A 12,203-nucleotide genomic window follows, 5' to 3' on the forward strand; every position below is an offset into this window, starting at 1 on the left:
CCTTGTTAAGATATTAATCTCTCCTTGTTATGACTCATTCATAGTTGATCCTTCAATACTGTGAAGAAATTAGACTCTGAGACCCAGTTAAAAAGAGACTTAGTGACAGTATCTTTTCATTCTCCAAGAAGGAGATAGAAAACCAATTACATCAACCCATTATAACGAAGCGTGAAGCTAGATGAACACAGCAGGCCAAGCAGCATCTCAGGAGCACAAAAGCTGACATTTCGGGCCTACACCCTTCATCAGAAAGCTCTCTGATGAAGGGTGTAGGCCCGAAACGTCAGCTTTTGTGCTCCTGAGATGCTGCTTGTCCTGCTGTGTTCATCCAGCTTCACACTTTGCTATCTTGGATTCGCCAGCATCTGCAGTTCCCATTCTCTCTACATCAACCCATTGACAGTTACAATTTGGAACTGAAAATAATGGAAAAATGTAAACAAAATTTAAGATCAACCACTTGGAAAGATTCAATGTAAGCTATGATTTGTCTGGTATGTAATACAATACTTTTCACTGTATCTCTGCACATGATAATAATAAATCCTATTCAAATTAAAATCAAAATGTGAAGTTTTTTTGACAAGTATGGATTGATTTGACTGCTGCCTCTTATTGGAGGGAGAACAGATAGTGGCAAAATACTGTGTATTTAGGAAATCTGATTTTAAAAAAATAGAAAATGCTGGCAAAACTCATCTGTGGAGACAGAAACAGAGCTAACGTTTCCGGTCAAAATGGATCGGAAGAAGTCAAGAAGGAAACAATGAACCTGGGAAAAAAAAATCCGTTAACAATGCAAAAATCAATTCTCTTCCTTTCTCCACACATGCTACCAGACCTGTTGGGGTGCTGCAGCACAATGTCTCTTTTTATTTCACAGATAGTTGTGTGTAGAAATCTAATGTTGATCATTTGTCAATTAGTTATAGCAAGGTTCCAAAAATGCCAGTTTGATAAAGCAGAAAATTACAAATGGTAGATTAAAATGAATCCAACCACCCCGCAGCTCCCTCTGCTGGGACATCCAGGCTCCCTTTATCTGTTCCTATCCAACATGTAGATAGTCGTGTTGCACACTTTGCTCGGTAACAATGGATTTGCACGGCTATATCGGCCGTTTAAATGAAATTACTCCTGCCTGGCGGCACCGAGTCCTTAGCATTCCTACCGGTTACACTCCAGTGTGATTTCAAAAGGTGCTGAAATTCGTTTTGATTTCCACGGTGAAACACCTCTTAAAATGGTGGATTTTCTATGCTTTGTGCTGCAAGCTCACTTTTTCACAACAATTTCGACTTGCACGCCTACAGTATCCGGTAACAATGCAAACAATGTCTGTTGGCTGCTATCGAAACATCAAAGGGCCAAAGCAGATGTCACTGCATTTTAAAAAAATGAACGGGGTGGGGAGAAGTTGTGGGACTCGATGCCTTTAAAAAATACAACTGTACATAACCATGTGCATTATGAAGGTGCGGGCGTGCCCTATATTGCTATAATAACAGCAAGCCCCAGTCATCACTTATTGTCACACCAGATGAAAACGGGGTTAGAATGTATGTGTGTGTTTGTGGGAAGGAGTTATATCCATTCTGCCTCGGTCGGAAAAGTCTGCACAAAAGGATCACTACCCATCAGCATCACGGTTGGAGCTCCAGTTGCTTTGTCCTCTTTTCCCTTTGGCACTGGCTATATGAACTGAACGCGGCCGGCTGTTTGTTTTGATTGAGTTGCAAAACAAAAACAACAGATTAGACAGAGAGAGAAAGAGAGAAAAAAAAGAAACAAGAAAGACAGAAATGTGCTTCTTAAAATGGTGGTATTTCTCGCCTCTGAAGCTATCCCTTTAAAATCACGCATTGCATCCGCTCTGGTCAGTTTCACCAAGTCTATTGACGTCAGTGAAGAGCCACATGATCAGCTAGAAACCAACCAGACGGGGAAGAGTTTCTGCAATGTTCATTGCTCTGCTTCATGGAGCTACATTATCCCCAGTCAATTAACCACCAGAATCGTGACGTTCCAGCCTTTGTCTCTCCTTCTGTTTGGGAATATCTGCTCCGCTTCGTTTCAGGGAGGTTTTAATTGCCCTTTTGTTTTGGGGGTAACACCATGGTTTTCTTTCCCAGAACCCAGATCTAGGACCAGGGAGGAAGGAGCTATTGAAAAGACGGGGATCTTGTTGGCTGCGGAGAACGGCGCTCTCTCTATCGACTTGGCCCTCGCTGCTCTCCCCGCGTTCAGGGTGGTCGACTGGGAGTGCTCGGGGTGACTGCTATGGATTTGAACAGCAGTGGCGGAGGAGGAGGAGGCGATCACATGCAGGGCTCCGAGGAGAGGTCCTGCCTGCTAGCCGAGACCTCCGCTTCGGATCTGAACAGACTGGGAGCAGCACCCTGCAGGCGTACTAATTACTGTACTAATGGCATGAGGTACAAACTGCTGCAGGAAGGAGATATACAGGTGTGTGTGATCAGGCATCCCAGGACATTTCTCAGCAAAATCCTCACATCCAAATTCTTGCGGAGATGGGAGCCCCACCATCTGACCCTGGCTGATAATAGCCTGGCTTCTGCCACGGTAAGTGTCGATAGCATATATACTGTTTCCCCATGATACAGGCTGCTGACAAGGCAGATATATTGAAAGGCATTGTGTCCAACTGCAGAATCAAAGGGGACTCTGTGCCTTGTCACTGGCATTCTTAGTTAAATAGATTAGCAATGTGTGGTATCTGATTAAAATCAATGCGCAGGAAACACAGAGGCATTTATAATGGTAAAATGCAAAATCAAACCAATTTTCATTGGGTGTCCATGACCTTGCTTCATTCACATGTTTTAACCTTGATTATTGTGGCCAAGTTTTCCAATTTTTTGTCTTTATAGAATCTTTCGACTATTTCCCGCTTCTGAGTATGAGACTCTAACTATTAAATACCTGTTTCTGATATTGGGATCAAACAGAAAGGCATCTGGATTCACCGTGGCGGTGAAAAACAGTTCCGCTGTAGTGTCTGGAAATGTTACTGATTGCATTTAATTAAATGTGTTCCCCACCCCATCCCATGTAATTCATTACAAATGAAAAGAGAAAGTAAATTGACTGAGCTGAGCATTTAGAACTGAACGCGAACATGGTCTGACACAATCCAACGTCGACTGGCGAACCAAAATCATTGTGACAGCATCGACTTAAATGTTGCTTTTCACCCCCCCCCCCCCCCCATTGATACCGAGTTGTGATTCGTCGAAAGCAGTGTGTGAGTTCGCTCTAAACTAGTTTCACCTCCCTCCCCGCTGTAAGCAGGAGGCGATTCCTGTTGTTTCTGATGGACCATGAACTGGGAACTTGGCGTGGAGGGTAGTGCTGTTTGCTGTGTATTTACGGGATCCAAGTTTGAGGGGATACGGGAAAGGAGAGTGGGTGTTTTTTCCAGCAGACACATCCGGGAGCGCTCTCTCTCTCTCTCTCTCGTTCAGCGAAATGACTGTGTGTTTGTGTGGCACATTTTTTTTGGAGCGATCCATTTTAAGTGAGCATTTTTTTAAAAAAAATTAAGGGGTTTATGATGGGGTTGCGCTGACAGGTCCATGATGGCCAACTGGTTTTCTAAGCACGTCCCCTTCACTTCGGAAGCATTCTGATGGTGATACATTACCCCAGGGTTGTAATGAGCAGTTGGAAGCTGCGTGATGGGGCTTGAACTATTTCAGCGGATGGGTGAAGAAATGAGGGAGCTCGATTCCAACATCTTTCGTTAGCTCCTCCAACCTGATTGGAACAAGGAAGCAAGATGATGGAATTCTTCATACAACAGGTCCGATGGGCATCCACACATTAACAAAATAAACCTCAAGAACCAGCAGAGATGCAATTTGTAATTTCAAGCTGTCACGACATTCCTGGCTTGCGTTGTTTCATGTTAAAGAGACAACAGCGCAGCGCCCAATGGCAATTACTGGGCAAAACTGAAGGTTTTATTTTACATGCTCATTTCCGATGTCACCGGTGTTTTCTGATGTAGTGACGGGGTGGGGGATTCTCGTTAGAGAGAAGCGCTTTCGGAAGTGGAGACAGATTAGTGTGCAGTTTATACCCTGAAGTAAATCCCAGTGGTTAATATTACACGTTCAGTTCCTGCAGCTGCCTTTTCAGATCGATCATGTTCCAGCCGCATTGCTGTAGCTTTCCTCGTCTTTCCGAGAGACCGACACTTTGTACACCACAATTAACATAGACGCAAACGAAAACAGAGATCTTTTGAACAGGCTCGAAGGGAATAGGAAGTGAAGCAGTTCCGTTCAGCCTGCTATGAATACGTTTCCCTCAACTCATTAAAAAAAACACAGATAAATAACTTCGTCGTCAAGAAATATTTCTGTTTTAAGTGGACCTGCCAATATTTATTGAACGTTCGACACCGGGTGAAACGGATTATTTAGTACCTGGACAACATTACAGGATGACAGGCAACCATTTACAGTTGAAAACCCACTCTTTTTTTTCTCTAGAAATGCAACCTCGAAGATGGTCAAATATCAACGCTCTGATCAATATTTAACCCGTTAATTAAATAAAAACGAGAAATATATTGTTGAGATTCCAAATACTAGTCTTCGTTGGTGCTATGGGATTTCACTCAGCTTGCAGTGTTACAGCATGCTTCATTTAGATCAGATAAAGGCTGAGATTGGGAACTGTGTCAGACCAGCTATAGCGGTGTCTGGTCTGACATACATCTTTTTTTAAAAGACTAAACTTGACGGAAATCAAATAGCTGCCCAATTTTATAAAGGCATCGACATGCATGCCCCCTTTTACTGCCGAATGGATGTGTTGACGAATGATTATTAACGGAAATAAAGCCTATCTGGGTACTTGCTGAACTCCGCTGGACTTCAAGCTACTTTAACATCTCATCCCTGATTACTAGCTCATTGTGTGATCTTTATACCGAGGCCCAATCGCGATTATAAGCAGTTATTATTAAATAAGAAATAAATAAGCAATTGGAACGCTTCTGGCGACCTCCATCATGACGTGCTTTGTACACATTGACCTATGATGTGGGTTGATTTTATTTTAAAAGGGTGGTCTGATGGGATTGTTGCAGAAGATAGAGGAGAATCTGAGATAGCAAAATGTAGAGCTGGATGAACACAGCAGGCCAAGCAGCATCAGAGAAGCCGGAAGGCTTACGTTTTGGGTCTGGAACCTTATTCTTCGTTTTCTGAAGAAGGGTCCAGACTCGAAACGTCAGCTTTCCTGCTCCGTTGATGCTGCTTGTTCATCAAGTTCTACACCGTGTTATCTCGGACTGTTGCAGAAGTTTGTTTTTTCATACAATTGGTAATGGGCATGGCAGATTTGTCAGAGTTCCTAGAAGACTCCTACCTGATTAGAAAATTAACTCTCTTTTTCATTCGACAGATGATGCCAGATCTTTTTGAGTTTCCCCAGTACTTTCTGTTTTCATTTCTTCTTTCCAGCGTTATTTTGCTTTTATTTAACACAAGGGAGTCAACCAAACAGTCCCTGAGCTAAACGCATATATTCATATATTCTCCCACTTAAACTTTAAACTGTTTCAAACTAGCCCCAGTTTGCTTTAGTGTGGTACCATGTTTCAAACTAATAATGGTCACTAGAAGAAAATAATTTTCATTAATGAAACATATCTATACAGGGGTGATAATTGCATTCAAACAGATTGACATCCATATCACAACAAGGGAATTCCACAGGCGTTGTTGTATTCTCTCAAAGCTGCGGCTGCTCAATTTATTTCTATCATAACTATTGTTTCATCACATTTGTATATGCAAAGAGTTGTAGAAACATACCCAGGGACTGGGAAAAATCCCATCAACTCAAAAACATTTCGATTTTGGCACTCAAGGCAGGGTCCTATCTTAGTGCCTGACCTTACTGAGTAATAAAACACATAGAATTTATTAGTGCAAAATAAAATGATGCACCATTAAAATTTCTTGTATGAAGCACTGGAACATATTGTTTCACTTTGCTGTAATTTTTCTCCCTCTCACTGTTTCTGAAATCAGTTGGTTTGTGGTGGGATGTGCGTTGCTCACAACAATGCTGTAACCTGCCTTCTACTCTTCGGTTATCTTAACCTCATATCCTTTTACCATACTCCCATATGTCTGTCTTCAGTCGTTTTCATTCTCGCGGAAAGTTGAATTAAATAGTGATTAAAATCACTAACAGTTGTGAAATTAGTTTTAAGTGGCTTGAACAAAAACATTTAATAAAAAGAAGTGAAATTAAGCAAATGGCCCATTAATACACTTTTTTTTGTGCTAGCTTCTGGCTGCTGTACAAATTTTGACAAAGCAAGCTGACTTATTTTGGTGTCAATTTTTATCTTGATTTAACTTTTTAATGAAATCTAGAAACAAAAATCACAATTCTGAATGACAGTGAAAATAAAATCTGTTTTATTAACTACTATTTTGTAGTAATTGGCAAATGGAAAGTGAATAATTGTCATTTATTAATTTGTGCCAGTCATTGCAATAAACATGATTTACCACATTGTACTTCACACACCAAACATTCTTTGGTTTATTCTGGCGGACGTTTCCATTATTGACTTAAGGGCTCCACAAGTCTAAGACATAATTTGTCAAATAGTTCTAAGTTTTCAGAATGTAAAACCTCACACTTCCCTATATTTAGATGGGAAGAATAACATGGGTAGATGCTGGTTGGAAAATAAGTGTTTAAATGGTTAGAGGAGCAAAGAAACCCACAGGTGCAAACACACAAATCAGTACAATTAGCCACAGTTTAGTAGGACAACTAAAAAGGAAACCAAGTATTAGGGTTCTTTTCCAGGGATGTAGAATTCAGACAGCGACGTTACGTTAATATGCACAGAACCATTATTAGACCACACTTGGAGTACTGTGCGCAGGTCAGGTTTCCATCTAATCAAAAAGATATGGAGTTGCTTGTGAAGGTGCAAAGAAAAAAAAATCACAAGCATGATAGCAAAACTGCAAGGTTACTTTATCAGGAATGATTGAACAGGCTGAGATTCATTTCTTTGGAAATGTGAAGGCTAATGGGTAACATGTTAGAGGTTTTTTAAGTTAAGGCAGTTTGATAAGGGAGATTTGGAAAAGCTATTTCTATATTTGGAAGAGACCAATAAAATAATCACTCAGGTCCAACAGGAAATTCAGGAGAAATTTCTTGACCCAGAGAGTGGTTAGAATGTAGAACACAGTACACGGGGAGTAGCTGAAGTGAACTGTAGATTTAAAGGGATAGGACATAAAATTTGAGCACAAAAGGAATGGAACAAGGTGCTGATAGGATTAGACGAAGGTGGGAGGAAGTTCACGTGGAGCAGAAACATGAGCAGGACTTGTTAGCTGGAATAGCCTGTTTCTGTGCTGTACATTTTATGTCATGTTATTAAATAAGCTAACTGCTGGTCGGCATTTTTTTGTCTACACTGCACTGTGAATGGGAAAATTATACATTTCCCTAGAAGTTCAAAGTGACTTCTAATTACAGTTAATGCTGCAAGTACCCTTCTTTCTAGGCTGTCTTTGCAATATGTGACACTTTATAACTTCACTTCAAAATTAGTGAATGATGTGACAAAAATAATTTTAAAATCAGAAATAAATATTTCTTTTCATTTGTAGACTATATGCATAGAACATGCTGGGGTGGGTGATATTTAAAAAAAAATTGTCACCAAAACAAATGAGAAACCTATGATTTTTATTTTTCTGGCTGCCTTTTTTCTAACAACCAACATTTAAACATTGAAGGTTATTTTAAAGAAAACATGCATGTTTTTGTGGTAATTGTGTTGCGAGCTTATATAAGTGTATGAGAAATATTAGTGTTAATTTATGCAGTGCCAACAAAACAGGTTTCTGGTGGAAGATAAAATTCTTTCCAAAATAAATCGTGATTAAGATAAGAACATGACTTCTAGCTTTTTTAGATATAACAATTTTAGAATTGCTAGTTTTAGGATTTGCCTTTTTACAGAATAGAAGCAAAACATGGTAACATTGGAGAAGGAATGCTTTGTCATTTCAGTAAACTTGTGTCAATATTGACCAGATAGATAAAACTTCCTGATTATAGCAACATCGTACCTTGGCCCCTTTGCTTCCACCAAGGGAGATAGTTTATTTATTTCTGTGAATTTAAAGGTAATTCTATTCTGTAGCTACAGCTTCATGGCCACTAGAAGTAGGTTTACAATTATCAAAGCCAATTTCACATATTACTGTGAAGACACTCAAACCGTAATCCTGAGCTGGCTTACAAACCATCTCCTAGAGAGGCAGCAAAAAATGCTAAGATATTGTACCCTCTCGTACCATTACTTGAAATTTAGCTAATTTGTAGAATTGGAAGAAACATGATTCCAAGGAAAGAGAAATCTGTGGACCAGAGCTGTTTTCCAATTCCTGTTGATCCCATGTGAGTGTCTGACAATCTGTTTGCAAGCTGCATCACACACCCTGCTTTGTTGAAAAAAAGCTTGTGAAAAGAACTTGATTTATGTACATTTACTGAATAAAATTGTCTGAAACATATTGCCCAGGGATATTGTTTAATATCCTGGCTTTGTTAGATCTTTGAAAGATCATTGCAACAACATCAATCACAATTTTTGTTTTCACTGGGGACCGAATTGAACAGACTAGGAAAAAAGATCTTGAATAAAGTTTCTAATCTGACCATTCTCCCAATTTTAAATGCAGGCTGCTGTTGGAAAGGAGCAAACACGAGCCAGAACACCCAACTAGTATTCTCTGACACTTGCTGAACTTTATGCATTTGTGTGTGTGTTCCTGCTGAGGACACGATTACATTTTAATGCAGTTCTCTTCATGGTGAAATATCCTGTTGATGTTCACTGTTTACTTCCGCACATTACTAACATTTAGTTGATGTGCAGAATGTCCAATAATTGTATGGAAGCATCCTTAGCAGGGGAGAAATAAATATGCAATAATCACTATCTCCAATTGTGAATTAAAAGCCAAGTTAAACTTAAAGGATAACTCTTAGAAGTGATGATCTTCTGTCTAATTTCATGTTGTGACCAAATATACAGCAATTAATAGCTTATATACAAATTATTCATGACCACTGATTAGTTTTCATAACAGTACATTTTATTAATGAACAAATATGACAAAGAAGCTGGAGTTGCAGAGAATCAATCAGCACGCTAATGTTACTATTAGAGAGTTAGAGTGGACAGGTTTTAATAAAATTATTGCACTTTTTAGGCAGGTTATTACATACCAGAGCTAGTAACAATAATATCGAAACTCCCTTTAAGTGCAGCAGTTTTGCTAAATATTGTTTAGGCTTGTATTAGTTTAGAGATTGTCATCAGCAATCTCAAGTCCGATACTTTTGCTAACCATTTTTTATAAACACACATTAGAAATCCCAAAACATTCAATCCTTGTCAAACACAATTATGATCTAATATGTGGACCAGTTCAAGTGAAGCAATGAATTGACATTTTTGTCATTTACCTTTTGTACCTTTACTAGCAATATTAACCACACTAGAATTCCTGCAGCCACGACCAAAACTTATATGACCCCTTTTCCCCTCCTGGGAAATAATCACAGTGTATTTAACATTGGTTGACTGTGGACAGCTATGATTTTACTTTTTAACTATGACTATGTGCATAGTCTCACAAATCTTGTTTTGAAAATGTTTTGTTGTGGAATTCCATCCATTGTATTTAATTCTGGTGTGGTTGTTTTGATAATTAGTTAAACTGTCTGCACTATTTGTATTCCTGGAGGAATACATACTGCGATTACAGTTAAAAATAAAACACGAATGATAATAAATAAAAAATCAAGTGTGCTAATTTTAAACTGGCCAAAAAAATATGAAAACTAGAATTGGTCCCTTGAAATCATTATTACCCACTGTTGCAAATTCCATTTCTTTTAATGTGCCAGCCTTTTCAATTTTATTCAGTCATCAAATTAGAGCCAGTTTTGATGTGACTGTTTGGAAGAAGATAGAATATCAACTGTTAACAAGGACTTCTTAATATATTTATTTTTAGTTTTGAATTTGTTAAAGATTCAATATAATCGAAAGTTATTGATTTTGTGATATGGGTCACATTAGCAGTCTTGATCGCCAATCTCTAATAAAGTGTCCAGGTGCTGGTGGACCTTTTATCTTGAAATGTAACTGCTTTGCCAACTGAGGCACTTTCTCAGCGATGCCCGTGGTCACTAAGCATTCACCATATAATGGGTGACTGGAGTTAGATGTAGGTCAGTTTGAACGTAAGTGGGCAGCTGCCTTACCTTGGAGGATATGAATGAGCAGTTTCACTTTTCAAGGATCCAGCAGTTTTTGTGGTCTTTTGTCTGGTGCCAGTGCTCATTTAGCAGATTTATTTAAAAAATGAAAGAGCTGCAAATGCTGGAAATCAGAAACAAAAAAGAAGTTGCTGGAAAAACTCTACAGGTCTGGTAGCATCTGTAGAGAAAATCAGACTTGCTGTTTTCGGTCCAGTGACCCTTCTTCCAAACTCAGTCTTTCCAGCAATTTCTGTTTTCGTTCATGTATTAAATTGATTTTCACAATTTTTCAGAATAAGGTTTGAGTTCACAACTTCTTGGTTGCTAGTTCAGTACCATGTATACATAACTTCTTTTTGAACTAATGTGTTGATTTAGATTGCATGCATGTATGTCAGATATCTAGACTGTGCTGGAAATTGGATTCAATCTAGGTTGCTGTTGCACAGAGTAGATACACAGATTTCTTCATGATTTGACTTAGTATTTGCACTGACATATGCAGTATTGGTCTCAAAGGAATGTCATGGTTTGAAATATTTGGATACTTTGACTGAATATCCTGTAATTTCTTCAATCTCTTACAATCACATGATGATCCCTCCTAAATAAAGACCAAAATTTTGTCCGAGAGTTTGGTTATAGTCCGAAGTTACAGAACCTTGTAAGGACATTTTTTGCAAGCGTTCTTGCACAGAGAATTACTTAGAATTGCAATCAGATTTTGAAATGCAGCAGAAAACAAATTCATTTTTACATCTTCTTGAAACACTTAAAACATTGTAATTGGAAAGAATTATCCTCACTGAGACATGCAGTATATTTACTGTGTCTTTGCCGTTTTATAACCCCAGTATAAGTCACGTTGATAACTGAAATGCTTCCATTTTTGCAGCTTCAAACTTACAATGCCTATTGTGCAGGAATGTTTGCTAAGGAAGTTGAAACTTTAATATTGAGACTTAAATTAGCAAAATATGAATGTTAGTTTGCAGCTTTCCTTGGGTCCCAATTGTTTATGTTCACACATGTTTTATCTATGTTTGAACATATGCTAACGAGACTGACTGGCTAGAAATTTTTACATTATCTCTGCATAATGGGTGGCACAACAACGATAATTTTGGGCAGAATTCTGATTCTCAGCTCTCCAGGAAATTCTAGACGCAAAATTTTGAGTATTAAGTGACATCTAACAGGAGGATTTTTGCATGTTTTGCAATTTATTTCTGGGGTAAGTTCATATGTTCAATGTCATTTGACTTAATTTTGTTTAAATCTTGTTTCAACGTTGACATTTCTATTTCATCATGCAAGTTAAATTTCAGTTTTCTATTTGGAGATCAAATTTGCTTATGTTTTTAAAGTGTGGCTTACAGTTTTACTGTTTTGAAGTCACAAATCGGGTGCCTAAACTTGCAATGTGGCAGGCAACAAACAGATTCTCTTTTTGATCTTGAATTTACCATATGGTTTAGCAACATATTTATCTGAGCTCATGTCTGAATCATCCATTCTGTTTCCTTTGCATATGGAGATAAATGGATTAAAACCTGCCTGGACCACTTGTGCGAAATTAGATTACCAATTGCCTGATCAGTTTGTCTCACAGTTAGCCAACCTGTCACGCAGTCATCTTGCTTTTGAGCACTCTTGCTTCTTCTTTCAGCATTTACTTGACAATCGTCTTTTTGCCAGTCTGATCTAATGCACAAAGCCTAGTGAGTATCAGACCTCCCTGATTTGGTACAAGAAATTTCCAGGCATACACGTGCCCTGTGAGAGAAGGTACAGATGGTGCTAACCGCCACAACATCGGTCTCGGGAGGATGCTTGCATGGGTG

General features: G+C 38.7%; 1 protein-coding gene across 2 annotated transcripts in view; it reads left to right on the forward strand.

Moving 5' to 3' along the window:
* The first annotated feature begins 1,572 nt into the window (after positions 1-1,572).
* Positions 1,573-12,203, forward strand: part of cmip (c-Maf inducing protein) — a 228,537-nt gene continuing 217,906 nt past the window's right edge. Inside the window, exon 1 of one of the 2 annotated variants that reach the window (XM_048546877.2) lies at positions 1,573-2,586. In XM_048546877.2, coding sequence (XP_048402834.1) covers positions 2,284-2,586 — 303 coding nt within the window. In that variant the 5' untranslated portion in view covers positions 1,573-2,283. The remainder of the gene's footprint in view (positions 2,587-12,203) is intronic. The other variant, XM_048546878.2, reaches the window with a different exon arrangement.

This window comes from Stegostoma tigrinum, chromosome 16 (assembly GCF_030684315.1).
Source record: "Stegostoma tigrinum isolate sSteTig4 chromosome 16, sSteTig4.hap1, whole genome shotgun sequence".
Classification (NCBI taxonomy): domain Eukaryota; kingdom Metazoa; phylum Chordata; class Chondrichthyes; order Orectolobiformes; family Stegostomatidae; genus Stegostoma; species Stegostoma tigrinum.